Source organism: Echinops telfairi, unplaced genomic scaffold, assembly GCF_000313985.2.
Source record: "Echinops telfairi isolate 266 unplaced genomic scaffold, ASM31398v2 ScPeMD7_6273;HRSCAF=7185, whole genome shotgun sequence".
Taxonomy (NCBI): domain Eukaryota; kingdom Metazoa; phylum Chordata; class Mammalia; order Afrosoricida; family Tenrecidae; genus Echinops; species Echinops telfairi.
In genome coordinates, this window is record NW_022110173.1 from 4,524,504 (window position 1) to 4,538,732 (window position 14,229).

Below are 14,229 nucleotides of genomic sequence, written 5' to 3' on the forward strand. Positions count from 1 at the left end.
GTCCCGCTGGGACTGTTGGTCCTGTTGTTTCCTCCTCCAGATTGTTCATCCAGCCTATCTTATTTAGACAGACCTGCAGAGATAATAACATGCACAAAAATAAGACAAAGCAAAACCAAGCAACAAAATAAGACAAAATAACAATAACAAGCCAATGACAAAAAACAAAGCAAAGCACAACAAGGAAGAAAAGCTTTTAGTGAGTTCAGGGACTGTTTGTTTCCTTTAGGAATGTTTTCTGGTGAAGCTGATGGGGTGCCAAGCCCTGGCCTCAAAGTCTATTTTTGGTATTCCCTGGGGACTTCGTTGCTTTGGTCCCCTTGCTGTTCTGTTCCACACCCTTAGTGTTTTGCCTTGGTGTGGTGGGATCAAATCGGGCGCAATTCCCACACGGTGTCTCCAGTGTTGTCCCCTACTTTGTTGCTTCTGAAATGACGGTTCTTAAGGAACAGATCTCATTTGTAACCTATTTCAAATAGAGACTACCTATTTTGTTTTGCTTTTTTGTTCTCTGAATTACAAACAAGGGTGGCTAAAGTATATGAGCTTCTTAGCCCGGACACAATCTTCCTGGCCTAACGCAACAGACACTGTTCTGTCACAGTTCTGGAGGCAAGCAGTCTGAAGTTAAGGTTGCACTCCCACTGAAGGCCCTTGGGGAGCCTGCCTCTCCTCTTGAATTTTCTGATGCCTCCCAGAGGTGGTGGCCAAATAGCTCTCCACCCTGCCGCCTTCATCACATGTCCATCTCCCTGTTTCCTCTTGTGAGGACACTAGACTGGAGTAAGGACCCACTGTGGCTCAACTCGTTATACCAGCAGATACCCTGTTGCCAAGAAGTCAATCACATCCCGAGGGTCTGGGTGGGAATGAATGTTTAGGGGACACTATTCAACCCACTATGCTGTTGTACGCGCTGTTTGGAATGCTGCACAAGTTTTTCTTTTTCAGTGTGATTTTTGTTTTTCATAGTGTATTTGGGATGCCTTTGTACTGGTTCTGAGAAAAACACTTACTGGCGGTTAGAAGTAACATAACAGGTTAGAATTTAAAGTGACCTCAGGCTGGGGCTTTATGATATCCATGATCTATGTCTTTCATTACTTCAACCATGGGCACGATTCCTCAGTTAGACTTAGAGACATAGGTTGGATTGAGAAACCCAGCCATGAAGGGTTTAGCCCGACATGGATTAAATAACAATCTATGGCTTGAGTGTGAGAGGATGTCGACCTACTTAGGAGCATCGTTAATTACTTGCCCCTACTGACACGTGAGGGTAAAACTTATTCCTCTATGTGACCTCTGTGGAGATGGAAGCTGAGGGCTCCAGGTCACCTTTCTTTGGATTTTTCCTTTAGAAGCCAAGTGACTTAGTGTTTATTCCTGCTGAGTGAATCACTTCCTTTCCTGTACTATGTATTCAGATTACATAGGAAGTTGGTTCACTAAATATCTGCCATTTTACAGGGATTTTATAAAGATTAATTAATGTCTGTAATGCTGTTTCAGCCAATCTGGGATTAATTTTCAATGTATGACTACCCTTAATTAATGGCAAGTCTATGCTCGATTAAGCTAGATGTTGAGTCCCCAAAAGTGAATAAAATATAGAGCCTCCCGTGGAGCTCAGTGATTGGCGACCTCCATGTAAATAACCAAATCCAGCATATGTGTAAAGTGTAGTGAGAGGCCAAAAGGAAGGTACAATGAATTGGGGTGCAATTAGAAATACTGATTAAATTACAAATGCAGAGCTTTACTATAATTAATCATTAGCTTTGCAGAGCTTGAGCTGGAATATAACTTTACATTACTGTTTTACACCTGCACCAGAGTTACAGATGGGTTTTTTTGGTTGTGTTTGTTTCCTCTCCTGACCTCACCACTTCACATTTGCCCTTTTCTCCAGAGAGTAGTGAGTTGGGAATATGATTAGAAATTGCAAGGTTTCTAGGCCCCGCTTTACCCAATACCAGCCCTGTGGTCAGGGGCATGTAAGCCTCTTCAGTTACACAAAGGGAAGACTGTCTTCTCTGTCTCACAGCTTCTGAGAGGAAAGCTGTTTTGTGACAATGATACAGTTTTATACACGTCACGTTTTCAGCTTTGTCTGTAAGAGTGTGTTTTCCCTCTCCTTGACTGATTGCAATTTTCTGTGTGTTCTGACTTTTATTTGCCCTGTAACCCAGTTAGGGCACAGACCGGTAGGCGTGCTCGCCTTTCCCTGACTCATCCTTGTTCCCTCCCTCCCTCTTGCTCATCTTTATTTGTTGGCATTGTGTCTCGGCTACATTAGAAGTAAATCTGCCTCCCAAGAAGGGCTGAGCACATCCACTGCGGTAAGGCTTCTCTTCTGTTTTCCTTTTGTCCCGGGCTAAAGCAAATACTTGCTCTGAAAGACTTCGTTGTTGAGCACAAAACACCTCGATATTTAATTTGGTCACAAAATAGATTTCTTTTTTCTCTTTGACTTGAAACCTCATATTTCTGTTTTAAGAAGAGCAAATCTTGAAAAGTTTTTTTTTTAATCTAGACATAATGCCTTTCAGAAATTTTTTAATTTAAGAATTTTTAGGACTGAGTTTTGTACAACTGTAGTGGTCTGAAATTTGCACCTGCAGTCAGTTGAGCAGAGTGAGGGTGAGTACTGTTCCGGAAGCCTGTGTGCCACGTATCCATGAGTGTGCGTTGTGTTTTAGATGTATTTTTGTTGGGTCTTGGTCATCATGTTAGATGGAAAATTGCTTCTCTACAATTTCTACCCCATTTTCTTCTTTTAAGTAGAGGTGGTCTAAGAGACATTTAGTTGTTAATGTCCTGTTTGTAGAAAGACCTATCTTTTTCCTTTTAAAAGTGAATACTTGAGAGATAAATAATGTATAGTGGCTGGGAAGGAATGATAAGGATTTAGGCCAGTGTGTCTTGGGAGAGTGAGTTTACCCGTGTAGATGAACTCTGGAGTTCTGCCAAAGGGTCTTCAGATGGAAAAGCAGGTCTGCTAGAGCTCCGCTTACTAGCAGCTCTGACTCATGGCAGGTGAGATCAGACTGCTTGAAGTCACAACAGAAGGTAAACTAAAAATACAGTCGCTGTAGATATCATGCTGTACAGTTTTGGAATGGTTCTTTGAGTGATCACTAAGCTATTTTGTTTTGTTTTCATTTTATTAGGGGCTCTTACAATTCTTATCACAATTCATACATACATCAATTGTGTCAAGCACATTTGTACATTCGTTGCCATCTTCATTCTCAAAACACCTGCTTTCTACTTGAGCCCTTGGTATCAGCTCCTCATTTCTCCCCCTCCCTGGTCCCCCTTCCCCCCTGAACCCTTGATAATTTATAAGTTATTTTGTCATATCTTACACCATCTGACATCTCCCTCACCCACTTCTCCACTGTCCGTCCCCCAGAGAGGAGGTTATATTCTGTTCCCCCTTTCTCCCTCACCTTCCCTCTACTCTCCTGATATCGCCACACTCACCACTGGCCCTGAGGGGTTCATCTGTCCTGGATTCCCTGTATTTCAAGTTCCTATCTGTGCCAGTGTGCATCCTCCTGTCCAGCCGGATATTTAAGGTAGAATTGGGATCATGATAGTGGGGGGAAGGAAGCATTTAAGAACTAGAGGAAAGTTGTTTGTTTCGTCGTTGCTACACTGCACCCTGACTGGCTCGTTTCCTCCCCGCAGCCCTTCTACAAGGGGGCTAAGCTATTGTTTTCTTAGCTCCTACTACCAAAACCTATGTTTATCTTCTACTGGAAGCAACTTAAAAAAAAACTACTTGTCTCTAATTCTTGTTTCTCTCTGTAACTGAAGTGTTTTCTATGTGTATCTTTGTGTCTTTTTTCAAACAAAACACCAAGACTACCCTGTTGTCCATTTATTAACATAAACCCAGGAGGCGTGGTGACAATGGAGGGAAAGTGGGTGGGAGCCAGAGAACAGTAGTTAGCCCAAGAGTTAAGGTGATACCACCGTGATAAAGCATGGACTTTCTCAGGAGTCAGTTCAGTAGCTTTATGACACTGGGCAAGTTACTTATCCTTTTTTGTGCTTCAGTTTCCTCATCTGTAAAATGCAAATATGGTATAAGACCTCCTAGTCAGGTTGTTTTGAGATTTAAATAAATTTATTTAACTCAAGTGCTCAGAATGGCACATTATTGTTGGGTGCCGTGGAGTTGTTCCAATTCATAGTCCCCTGTGCACAACAGAAGGAGACGCCGCCTGATTCTCATGAGGGTTGTTACCTTTGAGCCTGTTGTCGCAGCGACAATGACAAGCAATCTGGTTGGGGTTTCTGTTATGCTGTCCCTCTACTTTGCAAGCATGATGTCCCTTCCAGGGACTGTACCCTGATAACATGTCCGAGGTGTGTGAGATGACGTCTGTTCATACTGGCTGCACTTCTTTCAGCACAGTGGTGTGTGTTCTTTTGACAGTCCAGGGGATGTTTAATACTCTAACACCATAATTCGACATCAATTTGCTTTAGTCTTCATTCATTGTCCAACTTTTGAATGCATATGAGGTAATTGAAAATACTGTGGTTTGGGTTAGGTGTACCTTAGTTTTCAAAGTAACACCTTTGCATTTGAACACTTTAAAGAGAGTTTTTACATACTGAAACTCTGATGGTTGGTCCCAACTAGTTTTATATATTTTGTGTTTTTCCGTTTTTTAATCAATTAGGCCAAAGCAATAGATATTTTTAACAATACTGTGTTGAGAACAATTTAAAGTGTTTGAGTTGCTCTAAGACTTCTTGGAGATGTTATTTTCCTAATGTGGTGGTTTTTGTGGGAGGTACTGTCTAAAACTGCTCTTTGTCTCTTATGAAAACTTGTTTTTCATAAATGATAATACTTGTCAAGAGAAAGAGTTCCCTGCCTGTTTGCTATGTATGATTTGATTCCCTGGCCAGTGGTTCCAGCAATGAAATCTCAATAGTTCTCTAGTCTTTCATTAATATTTTTTACATACGAGCAAAAAATTTCTGGTGAATTTTCTTTTTAAATGGTGAATTTTCCTTAAAATGTCACCTGTCCCCAGTACAGAAATAGCTGCTGAAGGAAAGGCCATTATACAACGACAACAAAAGCAATTTCATGTGAATTGACTTTTGAAACAATGTTATTACTTCAAAGTTTTAAGTTTACAAAGCTGAGGATCCAAAATCTTGAATGAGATGATATATGTATTAACTCCCAATTAATAATATATTTTTTTAAATAGAAAGGGAAAAAAAGGTCTTTGGCCTTATATTTTATTTGTTAGCTTTTTCCTTATTTCTTCATGGTGGAATTTGGAAATTTCCATTTGCCTTGTCTTGGCTTTGAGCCCTAAAGAAAAAGTAGCAAACATCTTCTTTACGAAGATTACAATTTTTTTTCTTTTTTATCAGTTTGCGCTCTTAGAGGTTTGTTTTTACAAGTTAAGATAAGTAACTTATTGAGAAGTTTTATCGAGGGTGTCAAGGAACTCTTTGACCCTTGGATAGCCCTCTGTCGAAACACTGTATTGTAAGTCTGTTCTGTGAATCCAGCTGGAACGTACAGCTTTTGAAATGGCATGAAAATAGATTAGATTTACAGTGTTTACGGAGTGAGAGCAGATGTGATACCAAGACTAAGAATAGAGACCTAAGAGAGGATACTCCTTATTTCAGAATAACTCAGAATAACATGGTTTTGGGGGGTGCTTTAGAGAAAAGCTTTCAAATGTAGAGGAAGGATTTACAAGACTGCAAGTAGTAAATTAACTACAGATGATTTACCAAGTCATTCGTAGTCAATTAACTGATCTTCTTGATTATTTTGCATAGCTCTGAAATGCAAAGTTTGAGAAAACTGAGTGGTCTTGCTTTTGGGGGAGGGGGATAGCCTGATTGGTTTATCCAATACAGTAATTCTAACTCTCCTCATCCCCCAACTTTTTCTCTTCACTTAGCAAAAAGAGTTAAAACAAGTTTTAACTCATGATTTCAATAATAAAAGTTTTTGATCAACATCATATTTTTGGTATACTTCGTCGAGGTGTGAGGGTGGAAGATTAGACAGCTACCCGTAGACTGAGAATCTACTTTAGGCAATGGTGTAAGCCTGTGGTTCTCAGCCTTCTTAATGCCGCGACCCTTTCATACACTTCCTCATGTGGTGACCTCCGCCCAACCATGAAATTATCTATGCTATTAGATACTTCATAAATTACTTCATAACTGTAATTTTGGCATTGTTATAAATCGGGCGACCCCTGTGAAAGGGTCGTTCGACCCCCAGGTTGAGAACCACTGGTGTAAGCCATACTGTGTTTTTCATTTGGAACCTTTGAGAAAGCGCTAAGTAAAACAGGTCTACTCTTCACGTTGTTCCTGTTCAGCTCATTAGGAGCCTTTTGCCAACTCTGACTTGTAGTGACTCTTCAAGAACAAAACCCTGCCCGGCTTGTGCCGTCTTCACCGCTGTTCTGTTTGAACCTGTTGCTGGAGCCAGTGAGTCAGTCCATGTCATGGAGAGTCTTCCTCTGCTGACCAAGCACGATGCCTCTTCCAGGGACTGGTCCCTCTTGGTAACATGTCCAACGCATGTGAGACAGTCTCATATCCTCGCGTCTAAGGAGCATTCTGGCTGTACTTCTTCCAAGATAGAGATGTTGTTCTTCTGGCAGAAGTTATGAAGGGGCAAATATGAACTTTGTGTTACTTCTTTACTACTTTACTACCATTTCCTTCTTCTTTGCAAAAGTATATAAGCCTTTATTTCTTCATGAGATTGAGTTCCTGAAGAGATGATTTAATAATAAGCAATCTAACTTTTGAGTATATAAATTATATAATTCAAAGAATTCGTTTTATAACAAATGTTCGAGGATCCACATGGCTAATTAGAATTGTGTTCTGGCTACAAAAATAGGTAAATACAGCGTTTACAGAAAAAATTAGCATAACTGTCAATCTGGGCTGGGTTCCTCACTCTTGGAATTCCACAGTGGTTGGTCGAGAAAGCCACAGAACTAGTTTCCTGAGAGCTAGTTCAATCATGTTGTCTAATATCACTCTGTTTTAGTGATTTATGCAAGTTCTCTTAAAACAACTTCATCCTCCCTCTCTCTCTCTCTCGCTCTTGCTCTCCCTCTCCCGTCGCCCCCCCATTAATGTACTAGAGTAGATCTGGGCTCTGGGTGTGATAAAACAGGAAGGGCCAGGCATTAGATAAATCTGCCCACAGTCATTGTTTTTCAGGGTCAACAGACTGAAGACAATTTGGAATTGCCTTCTTTGAAAGGTAATGGGGGTAACTCTCTATAAGTACTGCTCATCAAATTATTAATAAGGAAGGTAGGAGCCAAGGAAGGATTATTTAAAAATTAAAAAGGCTGTTCTTTGACTCAAAACCAGCTTTTCGTCCCCCATGTGGTACTGTGTGTGGAGGCACAGTTTAATTCAGCACTGTGGACTCAGTGGCAGTGAGTTTGAGCTCCTGATTACAGCTCTTACACCCTTTCTCACTTAGTAGTAAGTTAGGATGACCACTGGGTCCCACCTTCACAGAATCTGAATCCTTCAAAAGTTCTACAGGTATTGAATCAGACAGCCTAATTTGAGGACTACTGTGTTATCTAATCTCCCCAACTAGATTATAGCCTCCTTGAGAGTAGAGATCAAGATCTCAGGTTTATCTCATCAACATAATGCATTTACAAGATTAAAGGAGGAGCCCAATTGTTTCATTGTGCAAGCTAAACAAATGGCAAGAAAACTCTAGTAAAGTGCAGGTTTTTTCAGTAGGTGGTTTAAAAATAAAACAAGGAAAGGAAATGGTAGCTATGTAAAGTAGGACTTAATGAAAGCATCTTAATTTCTTCATGGAATAAGTGAAAGCCACAGGAAATGAGATTTGGGGGCTTAGCTAGGTTGTAGGGCCCATAACTCAGAACCCTAGCATGAAAATGCTGCTGAGGCAGAGGTGTTTCTTATGTTTTATATCTTCTGGGTTAAACCAGTTAGGGTACGTCCTAACCGAGCGTGGGTTAAGAAAAAGGCCTGAAGCCATACAACCCTGCTCGCTCGGAACATCGCTGAGAGTCTTCCTTCTCTGTGATAGCAGACATTGGAGAACAGGTCCGCTTCCTTTCAGATGAGCTTGCAGGTCGAGGCCAGCGGCTGGTTGAACCCACTGTGCTGTCCATACAGAAGACTTCTTCAGTACGAGCTGATGCTTGCAAGGCAGCAATCATGCGCCAGAAGAATCACATCTGTCCCCCAGTGGAAGAGAGCCCAGCTCGAGGAACTGGGGCAGCCTCTCTAAATTTCTACAGACTTTCGATTAGACACCAAGTATAAGGCACATGGAAAGAATGGGACAGGGCAAAAACCTATACAAGGATGTCGCAGAACACATCCTTTGTCTCTAGAAGATGATAGGACTGTAAGTAAGCCTAGGAAGCTAAGACAAAAAATTACCATTTATGATGTGTTTTATAAAAAAGAGAAACAGGTGAATCCTGTAAGAGTTTAAAGGTAGAGAGAAGTATCCAGAAAGACCAAATTGAGAAGGAGGGGTTCTGAATGGTAACAGTGTGATTTGAGGTAGAAGCTGGGGGATGGAATTTATGTTCAGCAATAGAACTATGCAGCCCGCGATGGCCACCAAAACCCAAGTGCAACTCCAGCTTATAGAAATAAGAGAGGCAACATTAGCTATTTTTAATTCCTCAGGCAGGTTGTCCATTGGCCACACATGTATTGAGCATTACTGTTGGCCACCATGTGTGAGGCATCACCTGAGGGATAACGAAAGAGGGATCTAAAGCATGTTTTGCTCCCTTCAGGGTTTATGTTCGTGTTGGGGGAGATGACTAATACATGTAAAAAAATTAGTGAGAAATATGAGATGAAATGGATATTTATGCTACTCTGTATGATCAGACTATTATAGGAGTTATAGAGAAATAAGAGAGGGAAATCGGGTTGAGTGGTTCAGAGGGCAAGGAATTTGAACAAGATCCTAAAGGAGCCAGAAGTAGGACCTGTGATGTGCTTCCGGGAGTCTGAAATTTCCCCCCCAAATGGTTTGTTGAGCTGTATGAATACACAGTTTTAGGGGAGAGGTTTCACACTTAAATTTGCAAAGCATTTTCTGTTCCCACCATATTTTAAGATCATCAATATCTACATGGATATGAAAACAGAGTTTGGGAATTAGAGTACAGCACTTGGAGGGTACAGTGAACAACCTTGTCTCTTACGTGTGGCACCTAATAAGTCATTAAGACACAACTGAGCTCAATGGAAGAGGGGGAATATTGGCCTGAACTCTTTGCTATAGCCCTGAAGTTTTTATATTTGGTCTCCTAAGTACATGTTACAAATTTATTCAATAAGGGATAGCATCTTACTGTAAATATTGTATGGCTTTCCTTTCCTGCCTGTTAACTAAAGGGGTAAGATAATTGAAAATAGATTTCAAATGTAGGGCTACTCTATAAGAATCAAACAGAAAAAAAAGAAAGAAAAAAAAAACAACAGATCCTATATCGAATGCTCAGATGGTACCTTATATTCATCCTTTCTTGCCCTCAGCTGTTGGTAATGTCTAGGCGAGGTCAATGGAGGAAAAGACTGAGCTTATTTTCTCAGTAGAACCAAGATCTTTGTCAATCTCAGCAAGACTTTCATGAGATAGAGATGTGCCCCTGTTTTAGATACATATTGCTATTTTGCTTTCTATGCATTGGTACCATTCCTGGCCTTTCCATCTTCCTTCACTTCCCGTCTTGAACTTCCACTCAATACTGGGGAGCTAATAGTTGCCTGTGTCTACTGTGCTATTTCTTGGCCCCACATTTTTGTTTATGCTCTCTTGTCTGCAGTGTCTTGCTCATCTTTCTTTGGCTTGGTTGGTTCCTATCCTATCTGTAAGATCCAGCTCTGTCGTCCTCTCTTGTATGGCCTTCCATGAATCCTCTGAGATGTTCCTGTCCTTTGTGTGTGTCTCCATCGCTCAATTTTAACCTCGATTTTAAATTATTTGAGCACAGAAAAGGTATTGCTCTATCGCTAGCAACTAAATAACAGTTCTGGCAATAGAATAAACTGCTTCATGAATGGGGTACATTCCATAGGACTCCGGGATTCTGGCTTTACTGGTTGGTCCAATGGTGCTCTTGAGCTCTCAGTTGGTTTGTAGAGGATAGGAGTCGGTCAGGATCTTTTGCATTAGCTCTGGTGCCTGTATTAAAGTAAGAGCAGAAAATGTTGAGAAGGGGAGGAGATGTATGAAGACACATGTAAAAAGAACCGTAGCGAGACTTTTAGGCCTTAATGATTAAGAGTGGGAAAGGTGGAAGCTAAATGGGAGCTAAGGGTTTCAAGCTTGTGATGCTTGAGATAAGGCAGAGGAAGGGTATGGAAGGGCTATTTGTGGTTTTCATTCTTCAGTAGGCAGCATTGTTCCCTGACTCTCTGTAATCAATGGTGTAGTCTTCGTGTGCTGTGTTTGGTTGTGAAGGGACTCTGTTAGCATTCATTATTGATGATAGTCCCAGAAATGTTGAGTGGTTTTACATTACCATTATACTGATGAAAATATAATGAGAGTTTAAGAGAGAAGGAATCACCTAAGATTACTATAGCTGCAAAGCCCTTTTTCAGTCCTCTGGGGTTTGAGGGTTGGACAAGAAATCCACATGGGAAATGCCTCTAATGGCAGAGAGCTTTTGGAAAACTACTCAATAGCACGGACAAGCAGCCACTCTGGTTGCACGCCTTCTTAGGACACCGTTTCCCCTTTGTTTCCTGCAGGCTCCACCAAGTCGTAAGCATCTCCTCCCCTCAAAATGCGCTATTTAAATATCCATGTATGTAGCAGTCTTGTTTAGGAATAGAAAAACAAAACTTACAATTAAACAATCAAAAGACAACCAATCCGATTTTTAAATGTGCAAAAGAGTGGGATTTTATTTCTCAAAAGGAGGTATGCAAGTGGACTTCAGAGAAGTTCATAGAAAAATGGATGAGAAGCTAACAGAATTTTCCTACAGACTCTTTGAAGCCCCCTCGAATAAATGGCCAATAACCACATGAAAAGATGCTAAATATCATTAGTTTTAGGAATTTGCCTGTCAAAACACAGTGAGATACCACTTTCTTCCCACCAGAATGAGTGCCATAAAAAGATGACCAGCATGGTGGGAAACGTGGAGAAATTGTACCTACATACCTTGCTGGTGGATGTAAAATGATGCAGCCACTTGGGAAGTAGTACCTCAGAAATGATCCAGCAGTTCTGGATCGTGCGTGCGTGCGTGCGTGCGTGCGTGCGTGTGTGTGTGTGTGTGTTACCTCAGAAATGATCGTGTAGGGCAAGGTCTCACAGAGGTCCTGTGTGTGTGTGTTTGTGTGTGTGTGTGTGTGTGTGTGTCCGTCCTCAGAAATGATCCAGCAGTATGTGTGTAGGGCAAGGTCTCACAGAGGTCCTAAATCGAGCTTCCATGCCTCAAGGGGACAGACATGCTATCCTCCGAGAGCAGATGTTTGCCCCTGCCAACCTGGAAGCTCCACCTGAGCCTCAGGGATCAGGGTTTTTTTGCTGTGAATTTTTCACCACGACTCCGGAAGCTTAACATCTGGGTCCCACTGTTCTCCCTACTCATTAGCCATAGGTGTTAGCCAAAAGCCAGGCCAGATTGCTGCTAGCAAGGTGAGTGTGCAGCTTTCGGCCGACCTACCCGCTGGTCTCCCTTGCAGATCTCTATTCCTTGGCCCATCTTGTGTCCTCCACGGGGCCTGCACTTGTCAGAACCTCCCCTGCTCGGCAGATGTTCCATTTAAATGGTGCTTCTTCCTGGAATCTTTAACCACCACTGAAAGCAATCATTTCCCCATCTGAACTCCTACAACACTTCACATTTGAAATGATTAATTTTGTACCCTTCTAAGTGATAAATCCCTTGACAGCTTGATTCTTCTGTTTTCTCAGCTGTTTAACAAGAGAACTATTGAATTGAAAGATAATCAAGTTTTTCTACACTTTTTAAGGCCCATATGTGTGTGTGTGTGTGTGTGTGTGTGTGTGTGTGTATTTGAATTGAATATAGATTAACTCACTTAATAGTTTCAGGAAAACTGGTCAGAGGGCTATAGTTAAAAATCTTGTTGAAAGTCTTTTAAATCTGTATTGGCATACAAATAAATTTCATCCCATTGAGAAAACTTGGAAACTACAGTCGCTCTATGGGGGAAACACAAGGCTTTCTATTCTTATAAAGAGTTACAGTCTTGGAAACCCAGGGGAGCGATTCTACTCTGCCCTACAGGGTCTCCTTGAGTCAGGACCGGGTTGATGGCAGTGAGATCCTGCAAACCACAGAGGCTTAAGCTTTGTATTTCCTCCTGGAACTTCAGTTGAGGGAAAGACCTGGGGCTTCCTTTTTCACCAGATTGACACTCATTTGTAACCAATTTGCTGCTCCTTGTGTTGACTCTCCTCCTTCTCTTGCAGGGGGCTGTTTTTAGTCTGGAGCCAGAGGACGAGGAAGACCCTGGAGTCACTGCGGAAGACAGCAATGACATTTATATCCTGCCCAGTGACAACTCGGGACAAGTCAGTCCTCCAGAGTCTCCCACTGTGACCACTTCTTGGCAGTCCGAGAGCTTACCTGTCTCGCTGTCAGCCAGCCAGAGCTGGCACACGGAAAGCCTGCCGGTGTCCCTCGGTCCCGAGTCCTGGCAGCAGATCGCAATGGATCCTGAAGAAGTGAAAAGCTTGGACAGCAATGGAGCGGGAGAGAAGAGTGAGAACAACTCCTCCAATTCTGACATCGTGCACGTGGAGAAAGAAGAAATCCCTGAGGGCATGGAGGAGGCTGCTGCCGGGCTGCAGGCAGCATTCCCCGAGACCCCTGAGCCTCTGCTTCCACATAGCACTGCCACTACCCTGCTGCAGACTGCGGAAGCCCACCCAGGAATGGCTGCAGCTGAGAAAACCAGCCCCGCCACATCTTTATTTGTGGAGTTTGATGAAGAAGAGGTGAGAGCTGCCACCACGGAGCCGGGTCAACTCGGGGCGGGGGCAGAAGTGGAGTTGGGCCCCGCCCTGGAGCCCACCCCGACCCCACTGAGCGCCCTTGAGAGCAGAATCAGGAAAGAGGCTCTGACTGAAGAGCTGTCCGGGGCTGCAGATGAGAAAGCCATGTCGCTGTCAGAGGGCAAGTCCATACTGCTGTTTGGAGGGGCTGCTGCGATGGCCATCCTCGCGGTGGCAGTTGGGGTGACACTGGCTCTGAGAAAGAAATAGCCGGTTTTTCAGAAGAGAAAGAAGACAAAAGGGCTCAATGTTTTTGTGCACTGGCTGGAACTTGACCCACTGGTGGCTGCCTGGAGGGACACTTGTAGAACCTGGGTCACCTAGGGCTTCCATTCAACAAAGTCCTGGATGGAGCCACACCCAAGGGCAAAGGGAGTTTGGCATTCGATTACGCATCCCCGGGGCTGTGGGCTCCTGCTGGCTTCAGACCCTTGGCAGTGCAATGTTCCTGGTGAGCAGGGCTCCCTGGCCGTGGCGGGAATGGCGTTTTCACAGTTCCTTGTGAGAGGCTGTCTGTGCATTATAGGATATTGAGCAACTTCCTGGCCTTACCCACCACTAATGCCAGTAACACAGCCCCCCCCCCCCAACTCCTTAGTTATGGCAACCAAAAATATCTCCAGACATTGCCAAATGTCCCCTGGGGGGCAGGAGTCCCTGCCAGTTCGGGAGGGAGAGGGTGCAGGTGGAGGGTAGGAGGACTAGGGGTGGGTGGGTGGGATTTCTAGGCAAGAGGGCTTAGCTGTGGGCTCTTCTACTGCTGATCCCTTTGGAATTTCAGCATTCCTGGGGAACAAGCTGGATTTGTAGCTGCTCTTTTTTGCCCCTTCTCTCTCCCCTGTAGCATGAGAGGTTCTCCCTTCTGTGTCAGCGGCCTCTCTGATTCCGCTCCTCTCACCAGCTTCCTCGGGAGAGCCTGGCAGGGCCTGCTCTCTATTCTTGCTCAGAACACCTGGGAAAGATGCTGCGGCCTTGAGGAAGCCAGAAAACCACTCAAGTAAAGAGGCCTCGGGTCCCCTGCCCACGAGAGCCGAGGGCAAGCTACCCCAGGCAGGGAGAGACATCTTGTGTAGAGGCAGGAGGATGACCTGAAATGTCTGTGCTCACCCCACCTACCTTAGGGTCATCTGCCAGCC

At 43.3% G+C, this 14,229-nt stretch overlaps 1 protein-coding gene across 8 annotated transcripts in view; it reads left to right on the forward strand.

The window, feature by feature from the left end:
- BCL2L13 (BCL2 like 13) overlaps positions 1–13,794 on the forward strand; it is a 95,136-nt gene extending 81,342 nt beyond the window's left edge. For 5 of the 8 annotated variants that reach the window (XM_045295933.1, XM_004710282.2, XM_045295929.1 and 2 more), the window contains one exon: positions 12,509–13,794. In XM_045295933.1, coding sequence (XP_045151868.1) covers positions 12,509–13,303 — 795 coding nt within the window. In that variant the 3' untranslated portion in view covers positions 13,304–13,794. Of the gene's footprint in view, positions 1–2,278; positions 2,343–12,508 lie in introns of those variants that run through there. The other 3 variants (XM_045295935.1, XM_045295936.1, XM_030887219.2) reach the window with 3 other exon arrangements.
- Positions 13,795–14,229: the final 435 nt, after the last annotated feature.